Source organism: Molossus molossus, unplaced genomic scaffold (assembly GCF_014108415.1).
Source record: "Molossus molossus isolate mMolMol1 unplaced genomic scaffold, mMolMol1.p scaffold_m16_p_1, whole genome shotgun sequence".
Classification (NCBI taxonomy): domain Eukaryota; kingdom Metazoa; phylum Chordata; class Mammalia; order Chiroptera; family Molossidae; genus Molossus; species Molossus molossus.
The window spans coordinates 2,561,861-2,583,319 of NW_023425344.1; the positions used below are offsets into that span (position 1 = coordinate 2,561,861).

A 21,459-nucleotide genomic window follows, 5' to 3' on the forward strand; every position below is an offset into this window, starting at 1 on the left:
CTCTTTCTTTCTCCGTGACCCATGAACTTTATCTGAAGAGAGGCCAAGAGCACAGACCCATCCTGAAGCTGGTCTCCAGGTTCCAGCCCTGGCTGTGTGACGGTGGATCGGTTCCTTAGCCCCTCTGTGCCTAAAGACGGGGGTACTGCTAACACCCCTCGCATCGGCAAGAGGTGACACATTCAATAAGCTCATGTGTGGAAAGTGCTCGGGGCAGTGCCTGGACAGGGAGAATGTCCCGCACCAGCCATCGTCATTCTTGCTATTATGGTTATTCATCGCACATAGTAGGTAGGCAGAGCCCTGCACCCTGAGCATTTTGTAGGCGGCAGCCCATTACCCTCTGGCTGTCCCGTAACAAACGGGCGTCGCCCAGTCTGATGGACTTTGGCCCTTTCCCTCGCGTTCAGACATGCTCTCAGACTGCACCTGGCTGTGTGTTTCTACTCCAGTCCCGCCCAGAGCGGAAGGAGCCTTCAGCCGGCGAACTGGAACAGCATCAGCTCAAACCTTTTTTCTGTTAGTTGTTCTTTCTCTCCAAGTATGTGCCGATGGGACTGCTGGTTCTGTCCTCAAACCTGGTTCTCCTCAGGATTTCCTCGTCGGTACCTGTGCGCTGATGTCGACACCTCCGCTCACTCCCTCTGACGTAAGCCAGAACCAAAGGCGCCCCCTCGAACTCAGCTGATGAGTGCATTTTGGTTGACGCGTCCTGGTGCTCAGCTCCGAACGTTTTTCATGCTTCCTCGCACCTGTCTTTTCATTGTGTGTTTCCCGCGGTGGCCCGTCCCCAGCAGGCCTGTCGCCTCAGCAGCCCACCTCCATCCCGCCCACGCCCCCTCCTGGCTGCAGCCCCTGCTGTGGACCTGGCCGGGCCGTTGCTGCCCGCGCGCTGGGTGTCCTCGGCCGCCTGGATTAGCAAACCAACGAGCTGACCTTCGCTCTTTGTGGGTTGTGTCCCAGGAAAAAGAAACTGCAAAATAGCCCTGGCCAGTTTGGCTCAGCGGTTAGAGCATCGGCCTGTGGTCCAGAGAGACCCGGGTTCGGTTCCCGCTAAGGGCACGTACCTCGGTTGCAGTTTGTCCCCGGCCCTGGTTGGGTCGTGTGGGAGGCAGCCACTCGATGTGTCCCTTTCACATCGATGTTCTCTCTCTCTCTCTCTCCCTCCCACTCTATCTGAACAAAAAAAATGAAAAAAAATGTCCTCGGGTGAGGATAAAAAAAAAAAAAGAAACTACAAAATAAAGAGAAAAACCTGGAACGGTTGCAGCCAGCGCTCTCTGGGGGTTGCTGCTGGCACCGTGCTCGAGGCTGACGTGCGTGTGTGAAGAGCAAAGCAAATCAGCAATGAGAAGAAATACTAACCCTCTCTCCCTCCCGACAGCGCTGGACACCAGCTTCTCCAAGCAGGGAAGGGCTGAAGGGATTCTGAATGTGAATCCAAACCATCGCGATAAACGCACCTGACTCCCCTTTGAAAGAAAACCTGTGTCTGGTCCATGGACAGAGCCTAGAAGCCATGCCTCCCACCCAGGGCAAGGAGACTGCCCCACACCTCGGGGTCCCCGGAGACCCTTCCTCCTGGAGTCAGGGCCCTCGGAAGCCTGGAGCCGCCAAGCATGACCCTCAGGCGGCGTCACGGGGCTTGAATTTTTGCCGCTCTCCTGCCCTTGAGGCCTTGACCCCGAGAGGGTCACCAGCGGCCCCGCCCACTCCTCCCAGCCAGGCACCCCGCCCTTGCACCTTTGCACCCCGCCTCCGCGTACTCCAGACACACAGCCTTGAGCGCAGGGCCCAGGGTCCCGGCCCCCGCGTGGCCCTGAGCCTCGATGCCCGTCTGTAAATAGAGGGCCCTTCTGGCCTCAGGGACCCGCGCAGGTGCGCTTGGCAGCCCTGCTCACCACGGGCCAGTTCCTGCCTGGCAGGTGTGTCACACGCGGCAGAGGGTGAACAGAACACTTTAATGAAACGGAAAGGGCGTTATGGGGTCTCTGGAAGATGAAACCGGGAGCCCAGGAGAGGCGCTGGGCCCCCCGGGCACACGACGGGCACCTAGTACTTGAGCAGCCAGCGCGGCTTGTGCTGGCTCAGAGACGTGAAGTAGGACCACCACCACGGCTTGCTCCCGTCCGGCCCCGGCTGCCTCCGCTGGGGCCCCCGGCCCAGCTCCTCGGGCTCCCCGTGGGGGCCGGCGCCCCCTGCTGGGTCTCGGAGCCCAGGCCCACTTCTCCGAGGCCCCTGCAGGGATTTCTTAGGTCCAGTCCCCAGAGGCTGGAGAATAAAGTCCACTCGGCCGGCCCTCTTCATCCGGGCAGGGATGGTGACCTTCTTGATGACCTTGGAGTAGCCAGGAGCTTGAGCAATGACGATGTGGGTCCCCGGGGGGAGCAGTCTCCAATAGTCGCCATCTGGGGCTGTTGACACACAGAATAAAAGGATTCTCAGACCTGGGCTCAGAGTCAACCCTGAGATGATGGGAATAGAAGTCAGTGGGGGTGTTAGTCTGAAGGACATATAGGTCTTCTGTAATGACCCGAAATGTCCTTCCCACCTCCTCCCTCTGTCAAACTCCTACGCATCCTTCAAAGCCCTGCTTAGGACTACTTCCTCTCTGAAGCCTTCACAGACCATCCCTACCCTCCATCCCCAACCCACACAGTTAGCCTCCCTCCCTCCTCTGGACCAGTAACTAGCCTCCCGACGTACCACCATTTTCACATCACCTGTGAAATCCCCAAGGGCACCTGGAGCCCACACTGGACGGGCCATTTATCAAAGAGATATAAACGGGGATAGGACACATGGGCTCAGGGATGGGGGGAGCTCCCTCCCGTGATTCGTGAGAAGATGGCTTTTCAGCAGTGATTTCCTGATGAACACGGAGCATGGCCGCCGGTCACGGGGCCGGGGCCTGGTCTCCCTGGGCCGAGCGCTGTTGGAGACATCGCTGGAGGCGACGCGGGCCCTGGGTCCCACCCACCCTCGCCGACCAGGCAGGCGGAGGATGCATGGTGTCGCCTCGAGGAAGGCGGGGACACTGTGAGCACTCCTGGAAGCCGGTGGCCAGGACATGGGCCCAGAGAGGTGCTCACCTGTGGTGATGTCATGACGAATCCCCTTGACTGAAATACGGGCGTTTTTAACCGGCTTGCCAAACTTGTCCATCACCACACCTTTGATGCCCCGGTGCACCTGCAGGGACCAGAGATGCCCCCATCAGAAGCCCCGCCAGCCGCTCCCCAGTCCCCATCTGTCGCCCCGCAGAGCCTGACGTGTCTGGGTCACTCTGCGTAAGTCACTCCCCTCTCTGGGCCTTGATTTCCTCCTCTGGGAAATGAGGGTGACCAGTGAGCCAACCCTGGCCCAGGTTTATGAATGAGCCGCAGTCTTGCCGAAGGGTCTGGCTGCCAGTCTTCCGGGCCGTGAGCTCTGAGCAGAAAACCCCTCCTGTCCTCTTTCCAACACGCCTGAGCGGCCCCTGCCTTCATACTCAGAGCCCTGCAGGCCTCTCTCTGGGTCGAGGCCCTAAGGCAGCCGGACAGAGGCGGGGCGTTGGGCCCTGTCCCAAGGGCTGCGCACTTTCCTAACGCGAGGCTCCTCCCAGAACTGCCTGCACCTGCTCGGTCTCCTCTGAAAACAGTCAGCACCAAACCAGCCAAACTGCCCTCATTCTGTCGGCTGAAAACAACTTGGGTCCACTGGTCGCATCACATGAGGCCAGGACCACTGCGTGGGAGGGGAAACGGCACAGTGAGGCCAGTCTCTCCCAGGAGACTGTTCCACCCACCTGCAGTGTGGCCCCAGCACCTCATCAGCTCCCTCACCTGGCCAATTGCTCTCTCCTCAGAGACACACTCCTCTTCCTCCAGGAAGCCCTCCCTGATGACTGGCCACAGCAGGGGTCTCCTCTGGGGCCCCACGGTCAGGGCTTCCACTCTCCCGGCCCTGACCTCATGGTACTGTCACTGACTGCTCACCTCCCCCCAACCTGAGAGCAGAGGTCAGACACATAGTAGGGCCTCCGTCAACGTCAGCTCGCACGGGCCGGGTTTTATTCCGCCCTTGCTCTCAGGCTGAGGAGTACTCTCCCTGCAGAACCAGGGCAGAGAGCTCTCGGGCAGGGAAGGAGAGCTGGTGAGCACCCCCACCCTGATCCAGGGAGATGGAGCACCCACCCAAGGCCTGGTCAGGATCACTGTGAAAAAGGCCTCAATGGGCCACGACAGGCTCGATCCCTATCAGAGGCCCGGCCTGGCTTTCCTGAGGGGTCACCCTCGGGGGCAGCCACGCCCGCCGCGTGCTGCCCAGCCTTCCGCAGAACCTCGCTCGCTATTAAATCTTCATATCCCAAGACTTCACATACAATATCCTCAGAGCAATCCCAGCTCCATTTAAGGGTCCTTAAAACTCGTCTGCACCAGACGGCCGTAAAATGAAATGAGCGCGGGGCCTGGCCTCCAGCCCTTATTGAATGATGACTGGCCCCGCACAGCCAGAGGTCGCTGGCGCGGCCATAAACAAGAAACTCAAGTGCTGATGACGTCCAGCGATTATCTGCGCTCTCCTCCTGTGGCCGCAGCGCTGACCGGAGGCCCTGCCTGCTCTGCCTGGAGGAAGGTTCCTGATCCTTCTAGAAAGGAGGGGGGTCGTGGGCAGAACTGGGGTTCGGGCAGGCAGAGCTGAGTTCGCCCCGTCACCCTCTCCCTCCTCCTCTGGCTGGCACACAGCCTCTGAGCTGGGAGCAGGAGCCAGCAGGGCCCAGGGACCCAGCACCGTCCTCCCCGGCACCCGCCCCTCCGGCTACGGGGCACCCGTCTACTGCCCAGGACCGCTGCCAGGATTCGACGCGGTGGGGGGGTACCAACTGTAAAGCGCTGTGCACCCACAGCCCTGTTGCCTCCTGTGTGCCTCGCAGCCTGCTCCTCACTGGGACACCGTACCAGGATACACCTGCTGTGACCTGTTAACAGGCTCCGAACAAACATAGCAGAGGTTTCTACAAAACCACGGCTCGGGGCTGGGCCAGGTATCTCCCCTGGGCTGACCTGGCCCTGACTCTCAACTGAACACCCTTGGTCAGCTGTGCCCCTTTGCTGAGACCCTTGCTGCACAGGGGCCCCACACCCCCAGGGCACGGAGGCCTGTGAGGCTTCAGTTGTGAGCAGACAGGTGAAATGTAAGTGCAGACGTGGCCGCGAGCCCGCCACACGGCACCCGGGCCGGGCGGCGCGGCGCCCCTGCCCCCAGGCCCGCCGGGCCCCGCGCGCGGCCGCTGGCTCACCATCTCCACGAAGTTCAGCAGCGGCTCCTTGTTGTGCTGCCAGAGCGTGTAGAGCGCCTCCGCGGGGGGGAACTTCACGCAGCCCAGCTCCACCGTGATCTCGAAGCAGTTGCTGTGCAGGTAGTTGAAGTCGGACATGCCTGCAGCAGTGGGGACCGCCAGCTGTCACGTCAGCGGCCACCGCTTCACAGGTGCGTGGCGGGTGTCACCTCCCCGCTCCGCAGTGAGCGGCACAGGCAAGGGAGGTTTGGGCCACAGGCGAAGGGGCCAAGCGGCACTTTGAACCCAGGCAGTGTGGTGCCCAGGTCTGCCGCCCTCGGCGGGGGAGGCCCGAGCCGACTTCCTGGAGAGAAGCACGTGGCCAAGCCGCTGGCCCCCCCTGGCCTGGACCCCAGGGATAACAACGTCCCTTTACCTGGACAGTCCTGACAACAGCCTAGGGAGGACACAGTCTCACAGGCCGGCCGGCCGGCCAACAAACTGGCAGAGAGAGGTTCCCACCGGCCAGAGCTGCGGCTGGCGTCTGCGTCTGGCCCTGAGGGGCAGCCCTGTGCCAGGAGCAGCGGGCACACCCCTGCCTCAAGCAGCCAGGGCCTCCCCGAGCCCCAGTAGCCAATCCCAGCGAGTGGCCTAACACTCAGCCGCCGCGCCCCGCCCCCAGGCCCTCCCTGAGACACCCTCAAACAGGGTCTTGACTGAGCCCTGCACCCTTGGGAGTCAGAAAGCCCTGGAGCCTGGGTTCTGGGAGGGGGAGAGGCTGCTCTGCCTCCCCCGCCCGCCTCCCCGAAACGACGGCATGAGCCAGTGGGGCAGAGGGGAAAGTCTGCCGAGCAGGGGTGAACTGACTTCAGAACAGGAGTGGGGACGGGCTCACAGCGAGTCCCAGCCCTGCCACCTGTGCTGTGGCCGGAGAAGGTCGTCCTGTCCCCCCGATTCCCGCATCTGCCAAATGACACGAATGGCGGATAGCGCGTGTCCAGGCCGGGCTCAGGCAGGGCGCAGGAGGCGGCCCAGCCCCGCGGGACCCTCACGGCAGGGCCTGGGGCACCCCGCGTCCCTCTGCGCTCGGTCCTCACCCCGCGCAGCTTCAGAGAACAGAGGCGCCAGAGGTCCAGTTCACGTTGAATTTCGGAGAAACAATGAATAACGTTTGAGTGTGAGAATGTCCCCTGCAGAATCGGGACCTACACAGCCCTGAAAAATTCCTCACTGTTTCCCCGAAATTCCCATTTCACTGGGAGGCTGCAGCCCACTCCCCCTCAGAGGCACACTAGAACTGGACACGGTGGAGTCACGTGACGCACTGCCCGTTACCCAGAGGGCGGCAGGAGTCCCAGGTCTTGCTCTGCCACCAGCAACTAGGCCTCCCCTCCCCGGGGCGGGAGTCTCCCAACCCAGGTGTCTCTTTGCTGCTCTCCAAGGGTCCAGGATGGAGCTCCCAAAAAGGGCTGCTACAAAGGGCCCAGGCCCTCCTTCGCCCCGCCCCAGGCAGGCCCCTCCCCTTCACCCCGCCCCACCCAGCCAGGCCCCTCCTCCTTCCCTCTCTCCTCTCCTGCCTGGCTCCTCCCCCCTCCGCCCCACCACCTCCCCCGTCCCAGCCCTCCCCTACCTCCCCAACCCCCCCCCCAGGCCGCACCTCCTGTGAAGCTGTACCAGTCGGCCCCGTTGATGATGCTGCCCCTCTTCAGGAAGTTGCCCCCACACCTGTTCTCCGACTTGTCCATCATCATAGGGTGGACGTCGGCATAGGCTCTGGCCAGCAACTTGAACATCTGGAAAGAAGACCAGAAAAGAGGTTCCCTGAGGCCAAGACCAGAGGTGGGGTGCTCTGCAGGGTGCCCTCAGAGCTGGGGACAATGCAGGGGCCCCCACAAGGGACACCTGCAACACAGATAAGACAGGGAACAGTGTCCACGCAGGGGCACAGCATGTGCAAAGGCCCAGAAGTGGGATGGACAGCTCTGGGCACCTGTGGTGGACACGTGGTGTGCATCTCGGAGCCCCTGCGCACCTGGCAACAGGCCCGACCTGGGGGATGGGGGCAGGACAGGGAGGTCTAGGGGAGCTGAGGCCGAGGACAGGTGTGGGGGGCAGGGGCAAGTGCAACAAGGACTCAGGCCAGGGGCCATGAGAAGACCAGCCTACCCAGATCCTGCCATCGGTGACCCTGCACCAAGCCAGCTCGTCCCCCCGGGGGTGGGCTGGGTCCGGAGGGTTTGGCGGGAAACTGGAGCTGGAGCCCAGCTCAGGGGCAGGATCTGCTGCAGAGCAGGCCGGTGTGGGGGAGCAGGCCGGTGTGGGGGAGCAGGCCGGTGTGGGGGAGCAGGCCGGTGTGGGGGATCAGGCCGGTGTGGGGGAGCAGGCCGGTGTGGGGGAGCAGGCCGGTGTGGGGAGCAGGCCGGTGTGGGGGAGCAGGCCGGTGTGGGGGAGCAGGCGGCTGTGGCCAGCCTGGGGGCCTGGAATGCTGCCCTGAGGTGCTGGCCCTCATCCATGGGGTGCCAAGAACATTGGGGGTGACTTGGGACACCCTGGCCAGCCCCTCATCAGCTCCCCTGCTCCCCAGCACCTCTCCTGGGACCCTGGTTTCCACAGAGACCACCACGGGCTACAGGGCTGAGGATTATCGATTGCTGATTGATGGCTGGTGGGGAAGACCTCAGTGTTCTGACTCTGCCGGGACTCATTGAGGTGAACGCCCCCCCTGGGGACATCTTCAGGTATCTGCCTCTGAGATTCAGAGATGCTGTGCCCAGAGCCCGGGGGCTCCACTGCCCAGGGGCACAGGCCACAGGGGAGCCAAGAACAGGCCACCGGGGAGACCACCCGGCCAGCCCTGGGGGCACCCTGAGCCTGAGCACGGGACCTGGCACCCTGCAGGCTCCAGGCCGGGGCTGCTCAGTTAATAATGAGCCGGCGGATAAGGGACGGAGCCAGAAGCCAGCAGGTGAGTCAGGGATGAAGGCAGGAGGCCACCCTGACCACCCTCTCCCTCGACTCAGAGTTTCATCCATAGAACAGGAAGGGACCCACTCCTACCCCTTCCCAGAAGACCAGCCTTTGTGGGCTCCAGTACCAGGCAAGGGGGCCCGGAGGGGGGCTCAGGCAGGGCCTGGGGCTGGGGGCACAAGTGGGCTTTACGGGGAGCGTAGAGCTGGAGAGGGGCCTGTCCTCATCCCAGGTCTCACCCCTGCTGTTGGACCAGTGAGACCTGGAGAGAAGGGCCTCCTCAGGGCCCAGGTGATGCCGGTGCCGGAATTCCTACTGGGTCTCACTGCACCCCACTCCCAGGGGCTGATCCTTAGCAAACCCACAAGGCCCACAGGCCGGAGGGGCGGCCTGGAGCCAGGCAGGGGTCATGAGCGCTGCAGCACTGCCCTCTGCTGGCACCTTCCGGAACTGCGCTCCCCTCGGACAGGAAACGAGGTGGCCTGGTGGGAGGGCACCAGGCCACAGTCCCCACCCCTGAGGCTCCCAGGCAGGGACACCGATGAGATGGGTGCCACCCGAGGAGGGAGAGGTTGCTGCGAGCTGGGCCCGAGGCTTCCTGGAGCAGGGACTTTGGAGCTGGGCCCGGAAGGCTCCCAATGATCCAGCGACTCTGTGGGCTCAGAACAGGACCAGAACCAGACCCGAGGGCACCACCCACACCGCAGCGTCCCCTGCACCCACCGCAGGCCCACCTCTCACCTTCTCGTCGGGCGTGGGAGAAAACATCTTCTCCTCGTGGGGGTGTCTGGAGAAGTCAAAGGGGTAGGACACCACCAGGTCGCCCCCGTGGAGGCTGGCAGAGAGGACAAAGGGAACGGCCCGCGTCCACTTCATGACTGCCTTGGTCTCAGGCGCCACCTGCCCAGGACGGGAGAGCCAGTCTCAGAACAGGGCGCGAGCCCGCGGACCACCCGGGCCGACAACGCTCAACCTCTAGGGTGCGGTCAGACACCACAGGGCTCTCGCACCCGTTGGTCCAGCTGCCTGCCAGTCTTCCTGACTCAGGGCTGTCGCTTCCTCCAGGCAGCCTTCCTGGGCCCCTGTCCCTGACACCTGCTGAGCTCTGGGTGCCCTCTGTGCCCAGTGCGGAGCTGTCCCCAGAAGACACAGCGTTAACCGCCCGGCTCCCTGTCCTGGGGAGGGGCCGCACCTCGGGGCCCTGGGATAACGGAGAGCCCTCGGACGAACGGCGCATGCCGTGGGCCGGGACCCACCCGGGGTGGGCGCGGCGGGGCTGGCTCCTACCTTACCCCACCAGTAGTGCTGTGGGATGGCGATGTGGTCAGTGCGCGTGCCGCGGGACGAGGCCAGGCGGTAGAACTCGGAGGTCAGGTCGGGGAAGTTGCGGTTCAGGTCCAGGTTCTGTGCGTTCTGCCTTCCGCTGGTCCACCCATTGTAGCCGGCACCCTGAAACAGAGGCCGCCCCAACCGGGCGTCAACACACCTGCCCTGCTCCTCCTGGCGGGCGGCCACGGGCTGGCCTCAGTGTTCGAGGCCCAGGCCGTGGTTTCTCTCTGGTTTTACGTGATGAACTTCGGAGCATGTCCGCCCTTGACCTCCTCTGCCATCTCTCCGGCCCCTCCCTCCAGGCCCTCCAACCTTAGGGCCTGGCAATGGCTGCTTCCCCTGCCTGGAGTGCCCCCGACCTCCTGCAGGTCAGAGCTTCCAACCTCCAGCTGGCATCCACGCCCTCCCCACCCCCTTCCTCGCCCTGTTTTCTCCAGAGCGCATCTCCCTCGTGACACACCACAGAGTTAGCAGCGTCTGTCTGTCCTCTCTGCCCGAGCAAGACTCGCCCGTGTTGCTGCCTGCTGACTCTCCCCCAGAACGGGGCATACACAGACCCTCCTGACTGCTGTGAATGAGTGAATAAATGAGTGAATGAGTGAGTGAATGAATGAGTGAGTGAATGAGTGAGTGAGTGAGTGAATGAGTGAGTGAGTGAGTGAGTGAATGAATGAGTGAGTGAATGAATGAGTGAGTGAATGAATGAGTGAGTGAATGAGTGAGTGAGTGAGTGAGTGAGTGAATGAATGAGTGAGTGAATGAATGAGTGAGTGAATGAATGAGTGAGTGAATGAGTGAGTGAATGAGTGAGTGAATGAATGAGTGAGTGAATGAATGAATGAGTGAATGAAAGTGAGTGAGTGAATGAATGAGTGAGTGAATGAAGTGAGTGATGAGTGAGTGAATAAATGAGGAGTGAGTGAATGATGTGAGTGAATGAGGTGAAGTGAGTGAGTGAGTGAGTGATGAGAGTGAATGAGTGAGTGAGGTGAGTGAATGAGTGAATGAGTGAGTGAGTGAGTGAATGAATGAGTGAGTGAGTGAGTGAATGAGTGAGTGAGTGAGTGATAATGAGTGAGTGATGAGTGAATGAATGTGAGTGAGTGATAATGAATGAGTGAGTGAATGAGTGAATGATTGAGTGAATGATGAGTGAGTGAGTGAGTGATGAGTGAGTGAGTGAGTGAGTGAGTGAGTGAATGAGTGAGTGAGTGAGTGAGTGAATGAGTGAGCGAGTGAAGTGAGTGAGTGATGAGTGCGAATGAGTGATGGATGAATGATTGAGTGATAATGAGTGGTAGGTGAGTGGAATGAGTGAGTGAGTGAATGAGGTGAGTGAGTGAGAGGAGTGAGTGAAGTGAGTGATCAGTGAATGAGTGAATGAGTGAGTGAGTGAATGAGTGAGTGAGTGAGTGAGTGAATGAATGAGTGAGTGAGTGAGTGAATGAATGAGTGAGTGAATGAATGGATGGATGGGTGTCAGAGGCACAGCCCTCACAATGACGCCTGGGGTGCTCACCTCGGCAGCTGCCACCTCATAGCCATCGGGGTTCATGGAGGGCAGCAGGTGAATGCGGGTGGTGTTGAGCAGGCGCTGGATGCGAGGGTTGCCCAGCAGGTACTCAGAGCACAGGTACTGGGCCAAGTATATGAGCATCTCCCGTCCCGCGACCTCATTGCCGTGGATGTTGCCGATGAGCTTCACCTCAGGCTCCACTGGGGGAAACACAGTGACTGGGGGTGGTCTCGAGCCCCAGGCTCTCCACTACCTGAGGGCCCCCTTGGCGGGGGCCGCCAGATGTTCTGAAACCTACTCATACTTGTTTTGGCCCCAGTATCTCCATGGCTAGTGAGGTCTCATTGAGGTCATCACTTTTGTTGAGCTCATTTGTCGTCTGGTCATAATTAGTAACATGAATGTAGAGTATTAATTAATAATATATGGTATCACTGGTCTGTGTGTATTTCACTTATAACCACACTATCAGTTAAGGTATATGCTAGTGCTTAGATGGACAGGCAGACAGTCAAAGACTGAAAAAGTGAATGGAAAGATGGAAAGAGGGAAGGAAGAATGGATGGGTGGGTGGTGGATGAATGAACAGGTGGATGGATGGATGGATAGATGAATGGATGGATGGGTAGATGGATGGGTAGGTGGCTAGGTAGGTGGATGGATGGAGGGATAGATGAATAGGTAGATAATGGATGGGTGGGTGGATGGATGGATGGATGGATAGATGAATGGATGGATGGGTAGATGGATGGGTAGGTGGCTAGGTAGGTGGATGGATGGAGGGATAGATGAATAGGTAGATAATGGATGGGTGGGTGGATGGATGGATGGATAGATGAATGGATGGATGGGTAGATGGATGGGTAGGTGGGTGGGTGGGTGGGTGGATGGATGGATGGATGAATAGGTTGATGGATGGATGGATGGATGGATGGATGGATGGATGGATGGATGAACAGGTAGATGGATGGATGGATGGGTAGATGGATGGGTAGGTGGGTGGGTGGGTGGATGGATGGATGGATGGATGGATGAACAGGTAGATGGATGGATGGATGAGTAGATGGATGGGTAGGTGGGTGGGTGGGTGAGTGGGTGGGTGGATGGATGGATGGATGGATGGATGGATGGATGGACAGGTAGGTGGGTGGGTAGATGGGTAGATGGATGGATAGACAAATGGATGGATGGGTAGATGGACAGGTAGGGGGATGGGTGGGTGGGTGGATGGATGGATGGATGGATAAATGAATGGATGGATGGATAAATGAATGGATGGATGGGTGGATGAACAAGTAGATGGATGGATGGATAAATGGATGGATGGATGGATAATGGATGGATGGATGGATGGATGGATGGATGGATGAACAGGTGGATGGATGGATGGATAAATGGATGGATGGATGGATGAACAGGTAGATGGATGGATGGGTGGATGGGTGGATAGATGAACAGGTGGGTAGATGAATGAATTCTGGGAAAAAGTGAAGCAAGAACCTGGCAGCCTCACCAGGTGTGTGATCTTGGGCAAGTCGCTTCTCTCTGATTGTCACATTACTCACGTAGATGAAAGATGGTGTGTCCCTCTGGCGGTGTGTGGCCCAAGGCCTTGCCGCTGTGGGGGTCAGCCCTCATGTCCCTCCCAAATTAGGAGGGTGTGAAGGACCCTGAGGCTTTCTACAGTCATGTTCCTTGGCCCTCTGCACGGGGACACCTTCACCCATACATCCTGAAGCTGCAGGCCTCAGGATTCGTCCGAGCCTGTCTTCAGCCCAGAGTCCCCCACAAGCTGAAGGGGCAGGAGGCAGGTGGGCACGGAGGCTGCGGGACTGCATGGCCTTGGCCTCTGTCCATGGTGCCCACGCCGGGAGGATGGGAGCGGGGCTGAGGGCGGCAGGGCTGCTTCCCAGGATGAGGTGTATTTGTCAGTAACGTGTCAGGAACAAGGGTGGAATGGGGTCTGCTTCTGGATCAATCCTGCTGCCTCACGTGGTATGGGACAGACGGGCCGAGGGCCGAGGCGGGGAAGGACTGAGCCCCTCACTCACCCGTCCCCCTGAGGCCTGGCCAGGGCCCTGTGCTCCGAGGCTCTCAGTGCCCAGGCGGGGGGTTCGCAGTCCCCTCACTTCATAGGGAGCAAGCTGCCCAGGCAGGGGGGCAGTCTTTGCTAGAACCCCCTGGATTCTTGGGCTGGACTCGGGCCCCAGGGCCCCTGAAATTCAGGTCCAAGGTGATTTTGTTCAGCACCCACGCCCCTGGCCCGAGTGACCCTTTCTCAGTCACAGCGGAGAGTGAACTATGACCGCAGTGACGTTTGACCCTGCCTTGAAGGGATGGAGCTCCGGAGGGACAATAAATGTGGCATTTCCCACGTGGCTCTTCCTTGTTTCAAAACAGGACCACCAGCCCTGACAGTGGGTTTCAGGTGGAAAAGGGGCTTTAGTCACGTCCTGTGATACTGCAATCACCACGCAGCGGGAAGGAGCCGGGTCTGGGCCGCACACACCTGCCCGGGGCCCAGGCAAGGCCACAAACCACAGAGCAGCTCCGTGTCCCTGTGGACACGCCAGGGCCCAGCGGCACCCCTGCCCTCACCGCTCCCTGACTCGTCGGTCCCTTGGATGCCCAGTGACACACTAAGTGGTTCCACATGAACTGTGGGTGTGGCCGTGCACCCCCGCACCAAGCAGAGCCCTGACACCACCTCGCCCTGCCCCCCCGTCAGGGGCTGTGATTAGAATCCTGGACCCTGGCGGGTGCAGCCCCTGACGCTGGCCAGCGCTCAGGCCTCCCCCCGGGCGCCCCGCGGTGACGGAGGCTTACTCAGCTCGTGCTGGCCGGGGCGGCCCGAGAACTCGATGACCAGCAGCTCCTTGCCGTCAAAGCTGCGCCCGATGCTGTAGGTCCTGGCCACGTGGGAGCAGCGGGCCGCCGTCCGCTTCAGCACGCGCACCATCTGGGCGTAGGAGTGGTGGGCAAAGTGGACGAAGGCTGGCGGCAGGCCTGAGGGCAGCGCCTCCTCCACATCCAGGCCTCCTGGGGGAGCGGGGTGCAGGGTCAGCCTCGGGCCTGTCGGCTGCCACCCGCCTGCCCACCCACCGACCGCTGCCCGTCTGCCCACGCTCGACCCCCAGGCCTGCCTGGGACCGCGACCACTCCAGCACCCACACACCCACTCCAGCCACTCTGTGGATGGTTAAAATCAAAACTCTCTCTATTGTTCTTAATGTCCACAACTAATCACAGCACCCAACAGACTCATAAAGCATCGTAGTTCCTGATGTCACTAAATAAAAGCAATAAGCAACCACTTTGGAGATGTTATAAAACACAAAACGGCAGACTAGGGAGGAAAGGCAGACCTGTCACCAGCAGGACAGTGAGCATGCCGGGGAGGGGGATGGGCGCTTCCCATGCTTCTGTTTCCCGAGGAGAAATGCCTGGGCTTCCAGGCCCAGAACCATAGCCGGGGAACCACAGCCCAGAACCACAGCCGGGGAACCACAGCCCAGAACCACAGCCGGGGAACCACAGCCCAGAACCACAGCCGGGGAACCACAGCCGAGGAACCACAGGTGGGAACCACAGATGGGGAACCACAGCCGGGGAACCACAGATGGGGAACCACAGCCGGGGAACCACAGCCCAGAACCACAGCCGGGGAACCACAGGCAGGGGACCACAGCCGGGGAACCACAGCCCAGAACCACAGCTGGGGAACCACAGCCCAGAACCACAGCCGGGGAACCACAGCTCAGAGCCACAGCCAGGAAACCACAGCCCAGAACCACAGCCGGGGAACCACAGCCGAGGAACCACAGGTGGGAACCACAGCCGGGGAACCACAGCCGGGGAACCACAGCCCAGAACCACAGCCGGGAACCACAGCCCAGAACCACAGCTGGGGAACCACAGCCCAGAACCACAGCTGGGGAACCACAGCCCAGAACCACAGCCAGGAAACCACAGCCCAGAACCACAGCTGGGGAACCACAGCCGAGGAACCACAGGTGGGAACCACAGCCGGGGAACCACAGCCGGGGAACCACAGCCCAGAACCACAGCTGGGGAACCACAGCCCAGAACCACAGCCGGGAACCACAGCCCAGAACCACAGCTGGGGAACCACAGCCCAGAACCACAGCTGGGGAACCACAGCCCAGAACCACAGCCGGGAACCACAGCCCAGAACCACAGCTGGGGAACCACAGGCAGGGGACCACAGCCGGGGAACCACAGCCCAGAACCACAGCCGGGGAACCACAGCCCAGAACCACAGCCGGGGAACCACAGCCCAGAACCACAGCCGGGGAACCACAGCCCAGAACCACAGCCGGGGAACCACAGCCCAGAACCACAGCCGGGGAACCACAGCCGAGGAACCACAGGTGGGAACCACAGATGGGGAACCACAGCCGGGGAACCACAGATGGGGAACCACAGCCGGGGAACCACAGCCCAGAACCACAGCCGGGGAACCACAGCCCAGAACCACAGCCGGGGAACCACAGCTCAGAGCCACAGCCGGGAAACCACAGCCCAGAACCACAGCCGGGGAACCACAGCCCAGAACCACAGCCGGGGAACCACAGCCGAGGAACCACAGGTGGGAACCACAGCCCAGAACCACAGCTGGGGAACCACAGCCGAGGAACCACAGGTGGGAACCACAGCCCAGAACCACAGCTGGGGAACCACAGCCGAGGAACCACAGGTGGGAACCACAGCCCAGAACCACAGCCGGGAACCACAGCCCAGAACCACAGCCGGGAACCACAGCCCAGAACCACAGCTGGGGAACCACAGCCCAGAACCACAGCTGGGGAACCACAGCCCAGAACCACAGCCCAGAACCACAGCCGGGGAACCACAGCCCAGAACCACAGCCGGGGAACCACAGCCCAGAACCACAGCCGGGAACCACAGCCCAGAACCACAGCTGGGGAACCACAGCCCAGAACCACAGCTGGGGAACCACAGCCCAGAACCACAGCCAGGAAACCACAGCCCAGAACCACAGCTGGGAACACAGCCGAGGAACCACAGGTGGGAACCACAGCCGGGGAACCACAGCCGGGGAACCACAGCCCAGAACCACAGCTGGGGAACCACAGCCCAGAACCACAGCCGGGAACCACAGCCCAGAACCACAGCTGGGGAACCACAGCCCAGAACCACAGCCCAGAACCACAGCCAGGGAACCACAGCCGGGAACCACAGCCCAGAACCACAGCTGGGGAACCACAGGCAGGGGACCACAGCCGGGGAACCACAGCCCAGAACCACAGCCGGGGAACCACAGCCCAGAACCACAGCCGGGGAACCACAGCCCAGAACCACAGCCGGGGAACCACAGCCCAGAACCACACGCCGGGGAACCACAGCCCAGAACCACAGCCGGGGAACCACAGCCGAGGAACCACAGGTGGGAACCACAGATGGGGAACCACAGCCGGGGAACCACAGATGGGGAACCACAGCCGGGGAACCACAGCCCAGAACCACAGCCGGGGAACCACAGCCCAGAACCACAGCCGGGGAACCACAGCTCAGAGCCACAGCCGGGAAACCACAGCCCAGAACCACAGCCGGGGAACCACAGCCCAGAACCACAGCCGGGGAACCACAGCCGAGGAACCACAGGTGGGAACCACAGCCCAGAACCACAGCTGGGGAACCACAGCCGAGGAACCACAGGTGGGAACCACAGCCCAGAACCACAGCTGGGGAACCACAGCCGAGGAACCACAGGTGGGAACCACAGCCGGGGAACCACAGCCGGGGAACCACAGCCCAGAACCACAGCTGGGGAACCACAGCCCAGAACCACAGCCGGGAACCACAGCCCAGAACCACAGCTGGGGAACCACAGCCCAGAACCACAGCTGGGGAACCACAGCCCAGAACCACAGCCGGGAACCACAGCCCAGAACCACAGCCGGGGAACCACAGGCAGGGGACCACAGCCGGGGAACCACAGCCCAGAACCACAGCCGGGGAACCACAGCCCAGAACCACAGCCGGGGAACCACAGCCCAGAACCACAGCCGGGGAACCACAGCCCAGAACCACAGCCGGGGAACCACAGCCCAGAACCACAGCCGGGGAACCACAGCCCAGAACCACAGCCGGGGAACCACAGCCCAGAACCACAGCCGGGAAACCACAGCCCAGAACCACAGCCGGGGAACCACAGCCCAGAACCACAGCCGGGGAACCACAGCCCAGAACCACAGCCGGGGAACCACAGCCCAGAACCACAGCGGGGAACCGCAGCCCAGAACCACAACCCGGAAACCACAGCCCGGGAACCACAGCCGGGGAACCACAGCCCAGAACCACAGCCGGGGAACCACAGCCCAGAACCACAGCCGGGGAACCACAGCCCAGAACCACAGCCGGGGAACCACAGCCCAGATCCATAGCCGGGGAACCACAGCCCAGAACCACAGATGGGGAACCACAGCCGGGGAACCACAGCCCAGAACCACAGCCAGGGAACCACAGCCAGGGAACCACAGCCCAGAACCACAGCCCAGAACCACAGCCAGGGAACCACAGCCCAGAACCACAGCCCAGAACCACAGCCAGGGAACCACAGCCAGGGAACCACAGCCCAGAACCACAGCCCAGAACCACAGCCAGGGAACCACAGCCAGGGAACCACAGCCCAGAACCACAGCCGGGGAACCACAGCCCAGAACCACAGCCGGGGAACCACAGCCCAGAACCACAGCCGGGGAACCACAGCCCAGAACCACAGCCGGGGAACCACAGCCCAGAACCACAGCCGGGGAACCACAGCCCAGAACCACAGCCGGGGAACCGCAGCCCAGAACCACAGCGGGGAACCGCAGCCCAGAACCACAACCCGGAAACCACAGCCAGGGAACCACAGCCGGGGAACCACAGCCCAGAACCACAGATGGGAACCACAGCCCAGAACCACAGCCGGGGAACCACAGCCCAGAACCACAGCCGGGGAACCACAGCCCAGAACCACAGCCGGGGAACCACAGCCCAGAACCACAGCCGGGGAACCACAGCCCAGAACCACAGCCCAGAACCACAGCCAGGGAACCACAGCCAGGGAACCACAGCCCAGAACCACAGCCCAGAACCACAGCCAGGGAACCACAGCCAGGGAACCACAGCCCAGAACCACAGCCCAGAACCACAGCCAGGGAACCACAGCCCAGAACCACAGCCAGGGAACCACAGCCAGGGAACCACAGCCAGGGAACCACAGCCAGGGAACCACAGCCCAGAACCACAGCCGGGAACCACAGCCAGGGAACCACAGCCAGGGAACCACAGCCCAGAACCACAGCCAGGGAACCGCAGCCGGGAGCCACAGCCAGCCAGCTGTCCCTCCCCGCCCACTGCAGCCTCCCCCCGGTGATGGCCCAGCCATTCCCTGCCGCCTCGTCCCCACCCAGGGGTCTCTGCGGGGCCCGTGCAGGTCCCTGCAGGCCGGTCTGGGGGAGCACTAACGGTTAATGCTCCTCCCTGAGTATCTCACTTGCCCTGTGGTTTTGTTTCTGCTCAAAATGGTTTTCGAGTGGGAAGAAAGCAGAGGGAACCGGCAATTTGGTGGTGGAATTGCCCAAAATAAGCTCTTTCAAGCCAAGTCCACGGGCTTTCCCGGGCGGGCGGGCCTGGCCCACAGACAGTCTGGCTTCCTTCCTGTGCCCCCTGCCCACCCCAGTGCCTCCGCTGCCCCTCCGCTGCCCCTTCCCTGCCTCTGCGCCCGCCAGGAGCCGCCTGGGGAGCGAGCGCCTGCACAGCAGCCCCGGGAGCAGGCGGGAGCCCCCCCCCAGTCGGCTCCAGGGTCAGCCCTGAGCGCCACCACCAGGGGGCAGCACTGGAACCTGGGCTCGCTGGAGGCCCCAGCTCGGGCCATGTGCACAGCGGATCAGTCCCCCCAGCAGCCTGGCTCCACCTGCCGCCATCTGCCTCCTCAGACCTCCCTCCCTGTCACTAGACGGTGGGCTGGTGACGAACATTCAGGGCTGTTGTGGGGTGTAAATGAGACCCACGTGCGTGGCACTCATCCAGGTCCCCTAAACCTCACCCTGAGCTTCGAGACGTGAGACACAAGAAGCCAGAAGCAGATGCCCTGCCCTGTCCTGCGTCGCATCCTGGCCACACGTGGCTATGTCCACGTGAGCTTAAATTCATAAAAATCAAATAAAACAAAGCTTAGACCTTCGGTCACTCAAGCCACATTCCAAGCTCAGCGGCCACATGTGATCAGTGGCATCTGCCTGGGACGGCACAGGAAGGATACTCGCTGCAGCGGGGACCTGTTAGCTGGCTGCCGTGGATGGTCCCGTGGCCCTGGAGCGTGGGCGCTCACGGAGCCTCCCCTCTGACCGGCCCTGGAAAGCCCAGCAGGGGGCACAGCAGGCATGGGTTAAAGGCATGCAGAGCATTTGGCCCAGTCCCACACAGAGCTTTGGCTCCCCTCCCCCACTCAGCACCACTGCCGAGAAGCCCTCCAGGACTTCCTCAAACATCTCCCAGGATTAGTGGCTCACCACCACCCTGCGCTGCCCACTCCACCTCTGCTGGTTTGTCCACCAAAGCCCATCTCTCTGCGGACCCTCTCAAGGCAGCCTTGAGCCCACTGGGCCCCACAGACCCCACTTCTATGGTTCTGGTTGCCGGGTTCAATCTTCCAGGGCTGGCCTCAGGCAATGACAGCCTATGCCTCGCAGGCTTCTGGCAGGGTCCTGCCCCCCCCACCCAGCCTGGAACCAGCCAAGCCCGCAGTGCCCTGGAGGGGGCTGCAGCCAAGGAGCTGGCCCCAGGCAGCCCCGGTCCTCCCCGTCCCCACCCCCACACTGGCACCTGCACTGGGGCCCTGGCTGAAGCCCCTTCCCCGCTCTGACTCTGTTGTCCTACTGGCCCCCTGGACACCTGACTGCTCAGCGCCCTGGGCCCCCTGGGCCCCCGCCGGCCTCCGCACCTCGCAGCTTCTCCAAGGGGTCGTAGCAGCCTTCCTCCTCGCCCCCGAAGTAGCGGCCACAGTCGAGGAAGTAGGGCCAGGCCATGTCGATGGCATCGAAGGCGGGCTGGCAGGCGTCCCGCAGGCCCTCGCAGACGTGCCGGCAGGGCCTGCGCACCCGGCCACCCTCGCACCGCGGGGCCAGCACGGCGCAGCCCAGCAGCCGCAGGTCGGGGTTGCACTGGCCCTCCAGGAGGTGGTGCAGGACACTCAGCAGGATGTACTCGGAGCTGGACTCCACCGCCTCCTGGGACCGGTGCTCCAGCGGCGTGGGGAAGGCCGTCTGGTTGTAGGCGGCATCCCCGCAGGTCCGGAGCCGCAGGTCCACGCACGTGGCTGGGGGAGGAGGGTCACCGAGTCACTCCCTCCCACGAGCACCCACACTGTCATCTGTCAGACACGGAGGGCCTGCTGTACCCATGCAGACCCCCGGGGCCAGGGCCCACGGGGAGGGCCCCCAGTCTGGCGGGGAGGTGGGGCAAGGCCGGCTGGAGGCAGCGGGCGCGGGAGGACCTGGCACTGCCTGGGCTCAGCTGCTCAGGAGTGAGTGCCAGGCCGGCCGCCGGGCCCTCGGCTTCCGCGCTGTGACACGGGAGCGGCAGAGCCCGCCCGGCCAAGGGTGTGCCCCACTGGGGCTGGTCACTGACTGACCTTCAGATTGGGAAATAGTTTTCTGCTTTTTAAAAGAAGTCTAGACCCTCCACCTGGAATACAGCCGACGCCCCTCTGGCAGGAGGAGACAAAGCAACGTCTGCCTCGAGCCTTCTGGTGCATCGAGCCCACTGATCCACGGGCCAGCCTCCCTTCCTGTTCTACTGAGGAGGAAGCCAGGGCCCAGAGGGAGGGCCTCGCCCGGCCCGTCTCAGCAGGTGTCGCCTGGGCTGGGGACTGAGCCCCACGGGCTGCGGGAATGCTCCTCGGGGCACATTCAAGGCTGGGCCCCAGCCCGAGCCCACCTCAGGGGAGGCGAGGGGACGGGAAGCGGGAGGACGGGAAGGGACAGCTCTGCGGGGCCCAGGCTGCAGGGGGAGGTCCTTCCTTGTTCATTCGGTCTTATTTCTAGCTGGTTAAGAAGCAGTTTGGGTCCGGCAGGTGTGGCTCAATGGTGGAGCGTTGACCCACGCACCAAGAGGTCACCGGTTCGATTCCCAGTCAGGGCACAGGCTCAAGTTGTGGGCCCGATCCCCAGTGGGGGGCATGCAGGAGGCGGCCAATCGATGTTCTCTCTCATCGATGTTTCTCTCTCTCCCTCTCCCTTTCTCTCAAATCAATGAAGAGAAAAAAAAATTTTTTTAAAGAAGCAGCTTGGATTTGATTAGTGGATTTGATGGGTTCATCACACTTCAGAACCCTGGGTCCAGCTCTTGCAAATGC

General features: G+C 61.9%; 1 protein-coding gene across 1 annotated transcript; it reads right to left on the bottom strand.

Annotated features, from left to right (window-relative positions):
• Positions 1-2,052: 2,052 nt before the first annotated feature.
• On the bottom strand, positions 2,053-20,559 carry CPZ (carboxypeptidase Z). The gene is made up of 9 exons (XM_036272150.1): positions 20,047-20,559; positions 13,899-14,111; positions 11,076-11,272; positions 9,515-9,676; positions 8,969-9,127; positions 6,918-7,053; positions 5,282-5,421; positions 3,093-3,192; positions 2,053-2,414 (listed from the first exon to the last, which is right to left on the bottom strand). The coding sequence occupies exons 1-9, from the start codon at positions 20,129-20,131 to the stop codon at positions 2,053-2,055; spliced, it is 1,554 nt and encodes a 517-aa protein (XP_036128043.1). The 5' UTR covers positions 20,132-20,559.
• Positions 20,560-21,459: the final 900 nt, after the last annotated feature.

What these genes read in the sequence shown, in the direction of transcription:
- CPZ (XM_036272150.1), bottom strand. Translation starts at nt 20,131, where the DNA reads ATGGCCTGGCCCTACTTCCTCGACTGTGGCCGCTACTTCGGGGGCGAG. An exon ending in CTCCCACGCCCGACGAGAAG is followed by an intron (nt 7,054 to 8,968) that starts GTGAGAGGTGGG and finishes TCTTCTTTCCAG; the next exon opens with ATGTTCAAGTTGCTGGCCAG. An exon ending in TCGTCATGACATCACCACAG is followed by an intron (nt 2,415 to 3,092) that starts GTGAGCACCTCT and finishes GTGTGTCAACAG; the next exon opens with CCCCAGATGGCGACTATTGG.